At 40.4% G+C, this 16,951-nt stretch overlaps 2 protein-coding genes across 3 annotated transcripts; both read left to right on the forward strand.

Annotated features, from left to right (window-relative positions):
- Nucleotides 1-44: 44 nt before the first annotated feature.
- Nucleotides 45-13,239, forward strand: mpv17 (mitochondrial inner membrane protein MPV17). 2 transcript variants are annotated; one of them, XM_018687319.2, is made up of 8 exons: nucleotides 59-270; nucleotides 1,118-1,198; nucleotides 2,893-3,008; nucleotides 3,821-3,913; nucleotides 4,662-4,757; nucleotides 9,321-9,353; nucleotides 9,435-9,487; nucleotides 9,816-10,782. In XM_018687319.2, the coding sequence occupies exons 2-8, from the start codon at nucleotides 1,126-1,128 to the stop codon at nucleotides 9,883-9,885; spliced, it is 534 nt and encodes a 177-aa protein (XP_018542835.1). In that variant the 5' UTR covers nucleotides 59-270; nucleotides 1,118-1,125; the 3' UTR covers nucleotides 9,886-10,782. The 2 variants fall into 2 exon arrangements, with proteins under 2 accessions (XP_050927700.1, XP_018542835.1); XM_051071743.1 differs by lacking the exons at nucleotides 9,321-9,353; nucleotides 9,435-9,487; nucleotides 9,816-10,782 and adding exons at nucleotides 12,598-12,680; nucleotides 13,092-13,239 and having other exon boundaries at nucleotides 45-270.
- On the forward strand, nucleotides 13,099-14,859 carry uts1 (urotensin 1; the record flags this gene model as incomplete). The annotated part of the gene is given in 2 exon segments (XM_051072067.1): nucleotides 13,099-13,162; nucleotides 13,165-14,859. Coding segments are annotated over 2 exon segments (435 nt in total), but the record flags the coding sequence as incomplete, so codon positions are not given.
- Between the last annotated feature and the right edge of the window lie 2,092 nt (nucleotides 14,860-16,951).

The raw sequence follows: 16,951 nt of genomic DNA on the forward strand, positions 1-16,951 counted from the left end.
CAATGGTTTGTCCACAAATTTAGGACAAAAGTTCAGCTTGAAGTATTTATTTTTGTATCTCTAGCATTTTCTGCTGCAGTTTCATGATTTATTTGTTTTAATTGTTTCTCCCAGGTTCATAAAACTGGTCAGGAGCTTCCCAAAACTCCCTGCTTTACACAGTAAATCCTGTGAACGCCTTTGGAATTGCAGCACTTAAAAGTCGGAGCTAATGCGGAAACGTGAACGCATCACCGGCAGCTCATTCAGAGGAGCCAGGCTCGTAAACAGGTATCTATACATCTTACATAACTTTTTATTTACTGCGCGTTAACAAACATTGACAGCAACACGTTGAGTGACCTGTTGACAGTGATTAGTTCATATGTGACTACAGTTAAATTATATCAGTTACATTCTTGGACAAAAAGTTACAAAAGCGTGTGGTGACACTGGTTTTCAGCATCGTAACTTCACTTTTAACTCTGATTTATTCTGTTTACAAGTTGCTTAAAAGTTGTTAAATGTTGGTTAGGAACCATTTGACTGAAGCACTTTAATAATAATATGCAATATCGTCTGTACAGCCAGGATATTACTTGTAACGTTAGCTTAGCCAGCATGAGACCGAACGTTACGCCGGACTGCATTTAAAAACTTGACAGTTTAAAGCTTATTTTAATATTTGTGAATCTACGCGTCTGCCAGGAAAACATTTCTATACTTTTATAAACTGATTGAAGCCACTCTTCAATTCGGCTTCAACAGAATTGACCGGGAAGGGCACAGGTTAATAAAATGTCAATTTTATATAGTCAGTTTTCACCTAGTGCAGGGTATCCGCTACCGGGAATGCCGCTTCATGATCAGATAGTAATTACAATGCATGTGTAATGTGAAAAGGTTCTTGTTAAGTTTCATAGGATATCATCTCCACAGAGGAAACATTGTTCAACCTACAGCTCAGATTAAATTAAGCTAATCATCAAGCTGTGACTCTGTAACGGAACTTATTAGCAGAGTCGCTTGATTTGAGTCGCGTTGCCTGCCGGTGGTCGGGGTCGATTAGTGGAAAAGTCAGGTTTTCAGAGTTTAATTTGTTGGTTATGTTCACATCATGTTTTTTAAAACTCCACAGCAGGGAGAATGGCCGGGCTGTGGAGATCCTACCAGGCCCTGATGACCAGATACCCCTGGAGAGTGCAGATAGTGACTGCAGGTATGACCCGACACACGTGTGTCCAATTATTTTTTATTTAACTCCCTAAACTCCACCATGTGTCTGGACCGCTCTGATAAGATAGATGTTCTTCTCTCTCTGTGCATAAGCTGACACTGAGGTCAGAGATGATAAAAACGGGGGCATGAGGTCCTAAAATTTCAACCTTTGCACCTCAGTTTAAGTCAACAAAGAAAAAGGTCTTTGAACTGAGTGACCAGGATTATTTTTCCTTGCAGTCTCTGTCTGATCCCTGTCGGCTTAGAGACATACAACAGGCTTTATTAGAGTTAACTTACAATGAATCATACGCTTAGAAACAAGCAGAGAATTCACAGAAGTATATTTCTATTTTCAGAAATATGAAAGTCGCAGCTTCTCAGAATTAAAAGTTTCTTCAATTATTTCTTCAATTATAAATGTGTGAAACACTGAAAAATACTCATTATATTTTCTCAGAGCTGAAGATGACATCTTATATCTTGATGATGAATCTAGACATCTACATGTGAATTGAAAACAGAAAATGTTCTTTAAAAAAAAATGTCCAAACAGTTCAGCAAATGAATGCCAGTGAATGTGTATGTGAGAAGCAGTGATAGTAGCCTGGTGTAGTACAGTTAAATGACCACTAGGTGGAGGCAGCGTCTGATGTTTGTCAGCCAGGCGGTGACTGAGGGCTGAGAATAAAATAAGAAAATAAAACTCACACTCACAATGTTAAGCAGATAAAATAAGCAGCTCCTAGAGAATGTGTTTTTACACATCAAGGCACAAGCACATCCATAAAGTCTTTTCAGGTGCTAACATTTACCTGCACAAAAAACAAACATTTACCTACAATATACATTTATTGTATTTTCTCCAGAGCCCTGATTCTTCATGGGCTCCGTGTGTTTAAGTGGTTTTGATAGATACTGGTTTTATTTTCCTCGTTATAAAGTGAAACATTGATTCGCTCCTGAGCTTTGAGTCCACTCTGTCACTTTGACGTAGACGCCATGATGGACAAAGGAAATACTTGTATTTATTGCTCTCAAGGTGTACAGTTGACATTTTCTTCTCTCCAAGTGTGTGTGTGTGTGTGTACCGTGTCACCCTAACTGCCTTTATTAGTTCTCCCATGACATTTTAAGGAAAGGTTACCTCTTGTTCAGCTGGGTCTGTGTTATTACACTGTGCTGTCAGTTTTAACAGAGGTACAGTATGTCAGCTGTGGTCGGCTGACAGCTTTTTCCACCTGCTTTGATGTCTTTTTATACGAGGTAAAACTAAAAAATCTACTCTAAATGTCAACCATAGAGGAGCTAGGTTAACAGTTGTGGTTTGAAACTGCATTTTGTGCAAAAATTTAAATTCTTTTTGATAATTTTTTGTCACTTAACAGGAGTAAATAGGTTACAAGTCTCTCAGCTCTTCAGCTCATAAATAAAAACACAAAATATTGTCTGTGAGCTTTTATTCTTAAATTCTTAGTGGTGTAACTGTAATTAACCTTCATCTGTGTCTCAAACTATGACATGTCCTTGAATATGAGGCATTGAAAGTCATTGAAAAGTCCTTAAATGTGATGTTTAAGGAGTGGGAACTCTCAGTGAATGTGGCTTCGCTCCCATTTCGCCACCAGTTTGTTGACAGGTGGATGGTATTCCCTGTATCATTAATGCTCAGTCTCCGTCTTCTGTCTCCTCCAGGGTCTTTGGTGGGTGTCGGAGACGTCATCTCCCAGCAGCTGATCGAGAGACGAGGACTGGCTCAACACAACGTGCAGCGGACGGCCAAGATGATGAGCATCGGCTTCTTTTTTGTGGTCAGTGTCTTATTATTACAGATTTGTCGCCACAAAACTTAACAGCTGCAGAACCTCGTGATCATAATAAACCAAGATGATGAAACGTTGACTTGGTTTTTACGTCACACTGAAATGAAAGGATACAGCAGCACGACAACACATGTAAAAATAAACAGCTGTATTTGGATTATTTATATAAAACATGTCTTAAATGCTGCCTGTTTGATTAATTGTTTAATATGAGATGGAAAATAAAAAGCCCAGTGAAGATATTCATGAAAAGAACCAAACGTCATGTTTATACACATGTAGTCTTTGTATGTTTATGAAATCACATATTTCACCAGTCAAGTCCAGTGACAGCTGCACAATCCACCTTCTCTGTGACGAACACAAAGTTTATTTATACGTCCATAATCGTCTTACGCTCGACCAATCGGCTTCCTCGTCATTTTATATCACACAGAGACGATGTATAGATGTTTGCAAGTAGCTCATCAACAACGACACACAGGAGTCAGTTCACAATGGTACACTGGAATGACATGTTTACAGGCGGCTATATTTAACCTCATTCATCTGGAAGGACGCGACTGTTCCATAACTCATGCATCATGTATCATCTCGTCCTCGCGTTAATAATATATTTAGTTTGTTAGTTTTACCTTCGAGTCGTCTGCAGACAGAGTACACGTTTTAAAGGAGCGAAACAATTCACAGAAAACCACTGAATGTCGTCACGTGTCATTTAACATGTTGTGTTTTAACGTGTGACTTTTAGAGATATCAATGGAGATTAATCTATTGATTTATTTGTTTTCATAACAAAGGGTCCAGTAATCGGGAGCTGGTACAAAGTTTTGGACAAACTCGTTGTCGGAGGAACTAAAAGTGCTGCGATGAAGAAGATGCTGGTCGACCAGGTGAGAAACTCATTCAGGAAATAATTCTTCTTCTTCTTCTGCTTCCTGTCTGAACAGGACGAGTCCCAACCACAGTTACATTTTTCTCCCATCAGGCAGCTGTCTTATGACCAATATTCATCCCATAGACGCAGCAGTTTAACTCTTCACTCTGCCCTCTGGTGTTTGTTTGTATAAAACCACAGCAGAACAAATGCAGGTTAAAGTAAAAACCACCACAGGACAGGACTTCAGAGCTTTCACTGTCTCCCTGCGATGAAATATTCACCACAGTAAAGGGTTCACTCCCACGCTTGAACGGTTACGTGGTCACACTGACTCTACGCTGCTCCCTCTGCCTCCGTATACGTAATAACTAAAGTGCCATTTGGCGCCTTGAAAGATTTAAGGCGAAGCAGCTGCGGCGTCTTCCTGCGTGAGACCTGAGTAACAGAGGAGCAGTGTCACTTCACTCCAGTGTCGATGTAAACAAACGAGGACCTCCTGGAGAGATTTCAGATTTCCTCTCGGCCTCCTCTGTGTGCAGAATTCATTAACAGAGAGCGTCCGCTGTAAAGTAAATCTGTGTTTCAGGTCATGGATCAAATCCTCACTTCAGCCTCCGTTAGAACCCTGAGATACTGGACTAGTTTCTGAACAAAAGTCTCTACTGAAATAAATCTATAATTCCTAAATGTGACTTCAGTATGATTATTATTTTCTTTTAATTCAGAAACTGATCTTTTCTTATCTCTGTGTCTCTTTACAGTTGTGTTTTGCTCCGTGCTTCTTGGGAGCTTTCCTCGGTCTCTCCGGGGCTCTGAACGGACTGACGGCGGAGGAAAACATCGCCAAGCTCAAGAGGGTAATTTGATTTTAATTTACAGGACGGCTGGTGTCAGAGTGTAGCAGATCTTTCATGTTTAGTCCACCACTGAAACTAACAGACTGAGGCAGCAGTAGATCTCGTTCTGCTCGGTTAAATTCCTGTTTTTGTCAATGGAGTCTGGTAGTGATAGATAGTGATGTTTCTGGTTAAACAAAAATCATTTACACCCAAAAATACCCCCAGGAAAATAAGCTTTAAAAAATACCAGTTACTCTTTAATACCACATCACAGTCTTACTCTCTCTCTCCTTTCACCAGTGCATGCTGGGAAAAGTTCCACTCCCTCTAAACTGTGAATTAAGCAGAAAATACTCTACCTCCATTCTTATTGTTTTCCTTGCGTGACTTGCTTTGTGTTAAAGTCTCGCACTGTGAAGGATTAAAAATTGAGTGACCTGAAGTTAAACCTGACAAACTCTCAGACTCTGGGTCAAAGTTACCTCCACTTGAGGTAAAGGTTCAGCGTTTGACCTCATCTGTCCTCAGCACATTTTTTATTCATGACTGTTGCATCAAAAGCACGACAGAGTGAACACAGTCCAGAGCCTCATAGCTTTGGGTGCGGACGGTGAACATTACTGGAAATTAAAGTCTGAAAAATTAGAATGAATAACTTGAATTAAGAACAAGGAAACAGAAAAATAGTCGTTTTGTGGTGATGTGTCTTTGCAGCATCATTTCCATACACAGGGTCATAAAAACATTGATTTCAGTTTCCTCAGAATGTTATTTTATAATATGTTTTTTTATGTGATTTGAGCAAAAACTGGCTGTAAAACCTCCAGTTCTGTTGCTCCAGACCTCGGACATTATGGAAAATTCATATTTGTACCTTAAGACTTTTCTATCTGACTAATCCTTCCATCCTTTTTCTGCTGCTGCTCCGTGTGCAGGTTTTATTTAAGGATTAATGAATGATGATGTTAGGAGTTATTGTCATATACAAAATGTGACACAATCATCAACAACCTCCAGGCACTTATAAATAATTGAACACCTTATCATCCCTACTGCTTTTCACTGACATCTTTCATACTTAAAACAGGTGCTAATTTACTTTGTGTTTGGTGTTAAAATGTCTTGAATTTAACGTATAGAAACCTGCACTCACCTCTCCTCTCCCTGCTGCGTGGTAGTTGCATTTTTCAGACAAAATTAGTCATTTTAAGACATCAGCATGACCTTTCTGCCTGAAAACCTTTTTCTTTTTTCTGATTTTAACTTAACCGTAGTGTTCTAAATTTAGACCTGAAACTCGACAATAACCGACTTTGGGACTCACGCGAACCGTACTCGGTCACTTCTCCAGCACAAGAGCAGTATGTTTTCTGTCCGAGCAGAGCACAGGTAAATGAGAGTGCACAGGGAGGAAGTCTGGTTTTCATTGTAGGTGCAGTATCCGACCTCCAACACTCACCTCTCATTATTATTAGAAACTATTTCCTGTGATGGGGGAAGAGACGACAGGGAGAGGGAGGGACTGTGGAAACAGAGTGACTCATACCTTCATATATATATATGTGTGTGTGTGTGTGTGTTTGAGTGTGTATTTGTATGCCAGGTCATTGCAAACTGTCATCTTGTGCCAGCTGCTCAAACGTCCGTCACCGCCTTGCTTACCCAACATGCCGCTGATCATCATCAATTATTTACAAAAGGAGGCGCGGGGACCTGAAAGGCCAGCGCGGTAAATGTCAGAAAGGACAGAAAATAAATGACAAATGTGCTCATTACAACGAGGTCTGGCACTGAGGGGAGTGTGAGAAGAAAATTAATGGAGCCGTTTGACCACAAACAACCGCTCTGAGCGTTACAGTCGGACAGAGTTTCAGTCGAGTCTTCAGCCGTCTTCGTTTTCCAGTTCCTAATCTGTACTGGACTTGAACTGTACCTGCAGGTCGTGAACTCAGTCACGTGTAAACCAACAGGGTTCAGGTGTAGCGTGCTCACAGTGCTAAAGTGATAACACGAAGTATTTTTCATCTTTATGTGACGAGAGATGAGGTGAGAGAGCGAATGACCTTTAACCCCATCAGGGCAGCCTCTTCTTACTCGTTCAAACTGGGTTTTAAAGGAGCAGTGTGTAACATGTACAGGGATCTATTGGCAGAAATGGAATATAATATAACTACGTATGTTTTTTTTTATCAGTGTATAATCAATTAAAACTGATAATAACTTAGAATCAGCCTCAACATTCACACCACTGACAGCTGAAGTGAATAACATTGATCATCTCGTTTCCCAGCAAATTGTATTGTAACGAGATGATATGAAGAAAGAAGAGGGTACATGTCAGCTATACAGTTTTACAGACCAACAACTAAATACATCTCTATAAACAAACCTCTTCACTTGACAGACTAGTCAGTGCAGTAGTTGATGCCATTTTGTCACCTGACAGCCACCGTAGACTCTCCAACACGCTTTGAAAGAGAGGGGACGGTTGCAATCTATGTCCTCGCCACTAGATGTCATTAATCCTGCACACTGCTCCTTTAAGTGTAAAGTATAGATCAGATGAAGGACACTCAGAGATGATCATAATGTGCAGAATGTCTAATGAATGAATCTAATTTATGAAGGACTGACTGGAAGTAGCAGAAACCTCTGGCAGAGGTGACAAAGGTCCTGTTTTTCTCAAGCGTAAGAGGATTTATTTATTCATTTATTTTTTGACGTGCCTCTGACGCAGTGATCAGCGGTGGTAATTTCACCTCAGGTGGCAACTTAGCTTGTTTGGCCATAATTAGAAAACGGCTTCACCCTGAAAAAATCATCAACCAGGAAAAAAAGAAGATTGTAACTGGAACATTGGCTTGTTGTTTTTTATATGTCGAGACATGTTGAGGTGACCTTTTAAGTAGATGACACAGGGAATTTTTGTGTGGTTAGATTGTGTGTGTGTAAACTCTGCTCTTTCATATTTACTGTGGAGCCAAAAAGTCAGCATCCGCCGCCGTGGACCCTTAGTTTCCTCATTTAGCAAAAACCAGTATAATTTTTTAAGCGTCTTAAACGTGTTTACATACATTTTCACTGATTTAAGTTCTGCATTTACTTTAACCGTCTCTGTAACTTTCTGAAAATGACAAGTCTGACATTCACACCTACTTAATGCTGTGATTTGCCAGGTGTGTTGAGGTGAGAATTTCACTTCTCACTTCTTTTATTTTTTCATTCTTCACACAAATATTTCTGTCACTTTTTTTGTGCAGAAACAACAAATCCTTCCAGGAAAGAAGAAATCCAAAAGAGCGTTTGTAACAATCTCTACTCGAGACTTAACACCAGGTTAGAGCAACAGGGGTTACGCAGCTGATACGTTTACAGCCAAAAAACAGAAGAAAAGAACACACTCAACTTGTTGGAAATGTAGAAGTTAGTAATCAGGAGAATGGTTAAATGTACAAGACGAGGAAATTGTGATTAAAAACGTGTCACAAAACCTCAGTGATTTGGACGTGGTTCAGATTCCTACATTTAGACAAACAACAGAGTGATATCTGTTGCACATTTTGCAGCTACCTGTGCCGACAAAGGTGTGAAACACGACTAAATCATAAAAAAACAAAATACAACTTTCAGTTGCGAATGTGTGCAGGATAACGTTGATGTTTTGTGTGGTGAATGTTAAACCACGTGGCTGCAGAGAGCATCAAACAACAACATAATGTGATTTATTTAAGATGCTAAACTGAATATACACAGTGAACAGTACAAGTTATGTGATGCTCATTTTCCAGTGGTTGAATGACTGTATTCTGTTTATCTTCATACTGTGTGCAACCAATCACTCAACAATTACCTGGCCAGCTGCTGAGGTCTTTGGCTTTCTAACTCCATTTCCATCCTGTATTGTTTTGGACTGAAACTCCCCTCCAACTGGAGTTTCACCACATCACCATTTCTCACTTCATCCCCCACGGGCAGATTCAACTGTTCTGTGAAGGGAAATGTTGGACGGTTAAACCTGGTGCCCGAGCAGGAGGCCGGAAGTTTTTAAAAGTTTCCTCACAGACGTTTAAAGTCAAAACAAACTCACATCAGCAACATCTGACACAAAATGTTTTATGAAGCTGGAGGAAAGAGGCTTCATGTGTTTGTCTTATATTCTCGACTTGTGTTACTTCTTTTAATGGCTTTATGTCCCAGTTCAAACACCTCGAGGTGCCTCATTAAGATTTTGCTTTTACTACATTTTTTTCAAATCTGCTGAGAGCAGCTTTCAGTGAGGAGCTCAGACATAACATCAGTGAATTTCCTCTAGAGATGAATCTCCTCTCTGGAGTTAACTCAGATACCACAGCTCCATCCGAAGCTGTGAAGTCCACTGTTTTAATACTTTGTGTCGTAGCTTGTGTAAAATGAAGCGTGTCATGTGACTGATGGCGTCCCGACGTCAGAGATACTTCAGAAAATGCTCCGTTGAGTTTGACATTAAATAAATAAAAAACCTTCTCCTAAGTTAACAGCTACTTTCAGCCTGATTTACTCATTTTGATGCTAATGCAACAACTGTATTTACTTTGCACGCAGGACTACACAGATGCCCTCATCTCAAATTACTACGTAAGTTTCCCCTCTATAGTTTTCTATTTTCTTTTATATAAATGTATGCTCGTAAAGTGAACTGATTGTTCTGTGTTTCAGCTCTGGCCTCCGGTCCAGATCGCCAATTTTTACTTCATTCCCCTGCACCACAGGTAAATTTCTGACTTTATTCACGCACAAAAACCACAATGATCACATGTGAAAGTTTGTGTCGAGTGTGAAGAAAGAGAATCTAAATTTGGTACAGCCTGAGAACTGAAAATGAATTTAAATCTTAAAGTCAGTGCTTGTTTTCCAGATGTGAAATGAATTCACACCTGTATCTTGCAGTTTTCTTAAACCAGGTATTAATTGTGAAATCCTGTTTTATCTCACAGGAACTTAGATTATAATTGTCTTTAAAAGCCTTAGTTTCCTCTCGATGAGACGATCAGACTGGTGAAATGCAAAGTAAACACGTCAGTTTCCTCTTGTCCTCAGGCTGGCCGTCGTCCAGATTGTTGCTGTCGCCTGGAACTCCTACCTGACCTGGAAGGCCAATAAGATGTGAAGGATGATCACAAGTCTGGCCTGTTGTGTTGTTACTGGTGATGATGATGAGGATGATTTTACACTCATTTGCAGTGTGTGTGTGTGTGTGTGACATGGGACGTTCTGGTCGAACTTTCTTTAGGCTACTTCGTCCTCTGATATTTCCAATGTGTAAAACTGTGACTGAGTCACCGGTAAAGGTCGGGAGAAAGTGCTTGTCTACTCTCAATGACACATTCACACTTGAAAGTCAAACTCGCAGAAATGTCTGTGAAAGTTTGTTATTTATGGAAATGAGATTTGGCAGCGCAGTGTAGCCACACATACACACACACACACACACACACACACACACACTCATACATTAACACCTACTGGTTGAAAGGAAACTTTTCTTGTTTTACTCTATTGTTAATCACTTGTCTTTAAGGTTCAGTAGCATCATGTTTTGTTTTGTGATGAAGGAAATTTCTCCTTTTTCATCTCTTTAATCTAATAATGTATCGCAGTTTATATATTTTGTTTATCCTCTTTCTCTTTTAAGACTCGACTGTTGTTCGCACCAACAGTCGAGTCTTAAATACTTTTTGACTTGGTGCTTAATGATACAGAAATTCCTTCAGTATCATGTTACGAAGGCGAGGTTAAATTTCTGCGTATCGATCGTCTTATCAAACACTTGGCAAGGAAGAAAATGTCAATCTACTCCCTTAACACTCAACATTTCTGAATTATTTCATGCCAAACTGCATTGCAGTTTAAATTCACCACTAAAGCACAAAACAGACCCAGGAATCCATAGATACACTGACAATCTCTGCTGGACTGTGGATGTTTCTTTGTTTTTCACCGTACATGTAACATTTATGCTCACTATATGCACATTTTTAGTAAATATATATAAAGTTCTCCATGAGGTGGTGTCAATGGCGTGTTTGACCTCGCTAACTTTTGTAGCTCACTTAGCTGCGGATGGGTGGGGTTTGTTTGGAGAGAGATGTGGAGGCTGCTGAGCTGGGCTGTCAACCAAATTATCTGCACACATTTTTTTTCCCCCACACAAACACACTTGGGCTATATCAGGGAAAAGCAAGCGGAAACGTCTGACGAATCCATTGAAAATCTGCCAAATAGCCTCTTTCCCCCCTGAGGGGGATATGAGCCTCTCCCCAGAAAGCTGGAATTCATTTTTGATTCAGCACCCAGACTCGCTGTGTTTTTAGATTTAAGCCAAGGTAGATACACTTCACTGGCTGGTGGGCGCTCTAACCTGCACCTGAAGCACGATGGAGGTGATATGTGTGTTTAAAAATGTTCAGCGTTCAGGCTGGGGTCATAACTAAACGTAGAATATACAAAAACATTTTTTAATAAGTCATAAATGTTCAGTTTTCACACTGAAATATACTCCTGTCATGTTATAATCAAATCATTTTCACCAGTTGTGTTTGGTCTTAAAGGATAACTCCTTTCTGATTAACCAGAAACATCACTATATATCAATACCAGACTCCATTGACAAAAACAGGAATTTTACCGAGCAGAACACCAGAGCTGCTGGAACACCTCTGCCTCCATCAAATGTTTACTTTTTCTTTTCCTAGCTTCATCTGGATCAGTTTTAGAATCCTGAAAAATGAAAGCACTAAAATAATTTGGTAATTTCTTAGACATAAGCAAAGACTAGTGAGAAGTCTGAGGAAAAAGACTTAACTTTATGCAGCGGAAATATCTTGTGATCCCTTGTGATTAATTACAAAACCTAGCAAATCAGAAATCAACAACCACAAACCTTCTGATGTGACTCTCAGGAAGAAAATGTTCTAATCTAATAATAAGTAGTCGTTTTAATGTGGAATCAGGACCCCTTATATAACAACAGCTCAGAAACTCTGGTCTCATCAACATAAATAATACGCTGCGTGTCATATTTTATCATTAGCTTATTAACTGCAGGTTCAGCACCTCGGACAGCTCCCAGAGTCCTCCATTCAGTCTGACCTGAGAGAAACATTTGTGTTGTTTCTGTTCAAAGCCAAAGTCTGTAAAGGTTGTTTGTTTTTCAGGAGAGGAAACAGAGTTAAATCAGATCATATCAATCTGAAGAGAAAACGAACACTGATTATTCTACCTCTTGTAGCCTCTCAAGTTCCTGTGAAGCTGCTTTTGATTCTTAATTTTCCACTTTAATTTCATCTTAACAAAGTAACATAGCCTCATTTGTGCAGGACATAGTCACGGTTATCAAATCTTCTAAATCACATTTAGCTGAGCGAACATTCAGTTCAGTTTTAAATCAACACAAATACAAACTTGACAAAAAAAAGTTCTTCACAGTAGCCAGTCATGAAGCCCACTAATATCTTATTCATGATCCCTTCACTTGAAAAAACCCTTGGAACTTTCTCAAGGAATCCTCTGAGACCCCCCTCCAACCCCTGCAGCCCCTGTATCTTCCTCTTGTCCCCCTGGGAGGTGCTTCATCCCACCTCATGACCCAGATGGATGGATAGATGGACAGGAAATAAACCTTAAAAAAACCCCGCTCCCTTTTATTTTCTGTCCATCACAGCTTCCCCAGCTGTCCCTCGGGGGGGGGGGGGGGGGACTATATTGCCTTCGCGTCTCGATAGTTGTCCACTTTCCAAACCGGTCTCGGTACTTGCATTGACGTCAAAGGAGCAGGCTGGATGTATAAAACCCTCCGTCCTCTCCCCTTCGCCGCTCACAGGGACTCTTCACACTCGGCTCCGACCTGAAATCTCAGTCACCGGCCGACCACGAAGTTCAGCTGCAGCATCTGGAGAGAATTAAGTGAGTGACCTCCCGCACTTTATTCAAGCGTTTTTAAAGTTTAGTTGACCTGCAGATATGTGTGAGAGATGAAGAGAGAGACGTGAGATCAGACGCTTTCTGTGCTTGTTAGTGAAGTTTAATCTGCTGAGAAGTGATTTAAGGTCTGAGTGAGATTAGATCACATCATCTATTTAAACCTAAAATGGACATTTCACCTGCAGTTCACCAGAATCAGTCTGTCTGTCTGCAGTGGTAAACATCACTGTCGTTAGGAATAAAAGTCTTGATTGAATTTACTGTTAATTATCTATGATATGATTTCAGTGACTTGAACATCTGTCTGTGACTTTGAGCATTTCCACCAACATTTGCTCATTGATTTTCTGCTGAGGTGTCTGACTGTCATCTGAATGGTTCCTCTGGTTGCAGGACATGAAGCCGGTCCCCCTGCTCCTGCTCCTCTCCTCGGTCCTCCTCTCATCACACCTCCGCCCCGCCGCCGGCAGACCGCGCATCCTCCCCGGCTGGCTGGATGGCAGCGGCCGCCTCCAGACGCAGCAACTGGACGAAGTGCTCCTCAGAGCGGCCGCCGCCGGGGACAGCACCGCCGCGGAGCTACTGGGCGACAACATCCTGAGGTTCCTCCAGAGGAGGGACCCGGACCACCTCCACCTGCTGCCGGCAGAGGAGGAGAGCGAGGACGAGGCGGCGGTGAGGACGGCGGCGCAGCTGCTGAAACGGAGCGAAGAGCCGCCGCTGTCCATCGACCTGACCTTCCACCTGCTGAGGAATATGATCCAGATGGCCAAGATGGAGAGCCAGAGGGAGCAGGCGCAGCTCAACCGCAAAGTGCTCGACGAGGTCGGGAAGTAAAGCTCTATTTTTTTTAAACGCCTCATTAAAAACAGCTCAACCGCTGTCTCAGTATTCAAGACCTCTGACATTAGTTTCTGTTCGTGCGCCTGCCTTCCTCTCAGCATCGTTTTACGCACAGATGGTGCCAAATTACGCACCACAGCATCCGCGAGTAAAATGTAAATCCTTAAGTGTTATTTAAAGACTCTGTTGGAAAATATGGAAACGAACCATCCACCCGCCTCACCCCCCTCCCTCACCCTTCAAACACACCGTCCCCGTCCTGTGGGGGACAAAAGGGAGACCGTCAGGCACCACTGGAATTCACACCAAGTGTGGTTTCACTTCTCGGTGTGTTGGACAGTTTAAGGAAATCAACATTTGTGTAAACACTTAAGTACAAAATAAGTGTGTGTATTGGTTCATGTGAGTGTTTGAAGTGTCACCAAACCCACTAACAAGTCATTTACATATTTTAATGAAGCACTCAGTCAAATCAGACTTTATTATTATACTTTATTAACCTGCTCCTCAGCAGCCCGGGCGACCCCACAGTTCACGCTGCAGGTTTTAATTAGAGCTCATGATATTTACTGTTTTGTGGCCTCAGTAAACAAATAATTCAGAATAATAACAGGTGTGTTATGGATCCTGTAACCGCCAAATGACTGAACTGGTTCAGACGCACGAATTAAACAAGACTAAGCTCTGACTTTTAATTGATCTCGCACTGATTCAAACTGCTCCTGATTAGTTTAGAAAAACTACAACAGAGTTTGTCTCCTGAATCACATGTGCACAGAGCTGCAGAAAACACCTCGATGTGTTTGAAGCCTGAAGTTAAGTTTCTGAGGAGAACTAGAAAACTACACTTGTTAATTACAACAAAGACACTCAGTCAGTGTCAGTGTCTCCAGCCACCACGAGCCCAAGATCTGATCCGATCTTTAATCCAGTTCATTTCTGCGTCTCTTTCTTTTTAAATCCACTCGGTCAAACTTGACAGATGGATTTGGATCAGCTTCAACACGGAGCTGAGGCTGAAGGAAAGACAAAGAACACACACACACACACACACTCACACACACCCCATCAGCTCTCACCTTCCCTCCGTCCTCTTTCTGTCCTTTATTTTGAGCGGGAGCACTATCACCTGTACTGTATCGACTGTAGCATGCTAACCTACGACGAAAAAAGGAACAAAAAAAGCTTTATTTTACTGTAAACATTCACGTCTGACACTGATCACATTGTCTTTGTTTTAGCAAATGGAAACAAAAACAGCTTTTTGCCATTTATATTTTGTAATAAAAAAGTTCGAAGTAAAAATAATTGCTTTTGATTCTGTTATAAACGTGTGTTGTTCGATTATGAAATACAACTTTTTGTCTCTCCCATATGGTTCAAGTGTCATCCAATGTTTTTCTGTTTGTAATTACATCCTTCCCAAAGACGAATGACAATACAGGAAACCTATAGAAGCAAATTTCTGTCCATTTAGTGGAAGATGTCCATGTACTTTTGCTCCAGCACCACATACAGGACAAACTCTACACTGCAGGTTTAAAACCAAATCACAGCAGCAACGTTCAGGCGACTTGTTTTGAGTCCTTAAATCTCAAATTAAATTTATCTCAAAAATCCAGAAGATATACGCGCTGGTTTTCCTGTTCTGTTGACACTTAACGTGGCTGGTTTAGCAGGTGTGTTCTGCCTTATTCCCCATGTTTTCAGGAGTAAATCACTGATAGGGACAAAAATCTTTGGGTCTTGAGCAAGAAAAGAAAAGTGTACCCGACCGTCGTTAAAGTACGTCCACTAAAGTTCTTGTTTTTCCAATGACAGGCTGCAAGTTTTATTATTCGTGTTTGACAACATTATGGAAATGATTCCTACAGAGACAGACTTTTTATTAAAGAGTTAGATCCTTTTATTTAAACCTCAGACATCGCTATGTATCACTACCAGACTCCATTGACAAAAACAGGAATTTTACTGAGCAGAAAACAGGAGCTGCTGGAACACCACTGCCTCCATCTGCTAGTTAGTTTGAGTTATTGAGTGACTTTCAGTGGTGGAAGAAGTAAAAGTACCACACAACATGAACAAACTAACAGATGAAGGCAGCGGTAGATCAGCAGCTCCTGTGTTCTGCTCAGTAAAATTACTGTTTTTGTCAATGGAGTCTGGCACTGATATATAATATAATTTTCCATATGATTCAGACTAAAACTACTTAATTAGACTAATTGCTGAACTCTAAAATACTGATAACATTTGGCGGCTGTAATGAAACATGCCTTAAAGCTTGTTGCTGATGGAAGTGACAGTTTATAGTGTCTTGTGTAAGTAAGCTGCAACAGATAAGAGAGAGAGAGGAGGAGAGAAGCAACAAACACAGAAGTCAAAATGGCCTCTGGGCCTTTGTTTCTATGACTCAGTCCAAACTGTGGGTGTGCTGGTGATTCTTCTGCCTTATCACCCTCTGTTTGTGTCTGAGTGTGTTGGTTCAGTTTCATCTCCTTTATTGTGCTTTACAAAATGCTGTTTCACATCACTATGTAGATCCAGGCAGCGACAAGCGCGTCAACACACTTTAAACTTTATTTGTCTAAAAAAAAAAAACAAGACATAACCTGATGCAGAGTCATGTAACACCTTCTAGCAGAGATGATCTACTTTCTATAAAAGCACTAAACCTGTAAAATCACAATTTTTCATCAATGATCATAAATGGTGTCATTTAGAAATTTACATTCAAGTAGTGTTTTTAATTATACACTTCATTTTTACCTCAATTTCCCAAATATCCAGGATGTAAGAGACGTTCTCACCTCACAGACGACCATGTTGTCGCTCTAGTCAAGAAAAGACATTAAAAACAACCATGATTGGCTCGTTAAGGTATTAAAGGATGAATAATTCCATTTAAAATTAGACAATTCTGCTGCTGTTAACTAAAATGAAAGAGGCTTTAATATGTTTGTACTGTATTATTTAGTTTATTTCTCTTTTTATTTCTCCACAGTTGCAGTAAAAAGCCTGATGTACGTATGTTTGCATGTATGCTGCATGTAAATCATATAAAGGAGTAAAAATCACCAAATTAAATAAACGTATTCACAGATGATGTGTTAGTGTATTTACAAAACCAAAGCTTTCACAACAAACGTAACATTTTAAAATATTTTCACAGAAACAAATTGTGCCATCAGTGAAAATAACAAGAAAATAAGTAACATAGGAGCACAGGTGTTAAAAAGAACAACAACAAAATAACATTACACAGGAATTAAAACTGTACGACAAAGCCTGTTATGATACCGAATGTTTTTAAAAAGTAGAACGAGTCTTTGTGTAGTTGGGGAAAGTTTTCCAGAGTCCGAGAGCCCCTCACCACGAAACCAAAAATAAAAATAACTTTTTGACCTAGA

This window comes from Lates calcarifer, linkage group LG7_1 (assembly GCF_001640805.2).
Source record: "Lates calcarifer isolate ASB-BC8 linkage group LG7_1, TLL_Latcal_v3, whole genome shotgun sequence".
NCBI classification, from domain to species: Eukaryota; Metazoa; Chordata; class Actinopteri; family Centropomidae; genus Lates; species Lates calcarifer.

What these genes read in the sequence shown, in the direction of transcription:
- mpv17 (XM_018687319.2), top strand. Translation starts at nt 1,126, where the DNA reads ATGGCCGGGCTGTGGAGATCCTACCAGGCCCTGATGACCAGATACCCC. An exon ending in GCATCGGCTTCTTTTTTGTG is followed by an intron (nt 3,009 to 3,820) that starts GTCAGTGTCTTA and finishes TTCATAACAAAG; the next exon opens with GGTCCAGTAATCGGGAGCTG. An exon ending in CCCTCATCTCAAATTACTAC is followed by an intron (nt 9,354 to 9,434) that starts GTAAGTTTCCCC and finishes TCTGTGTTTCAG; the next exon opens with CTCTGGCCTCCGGTCCAGAT.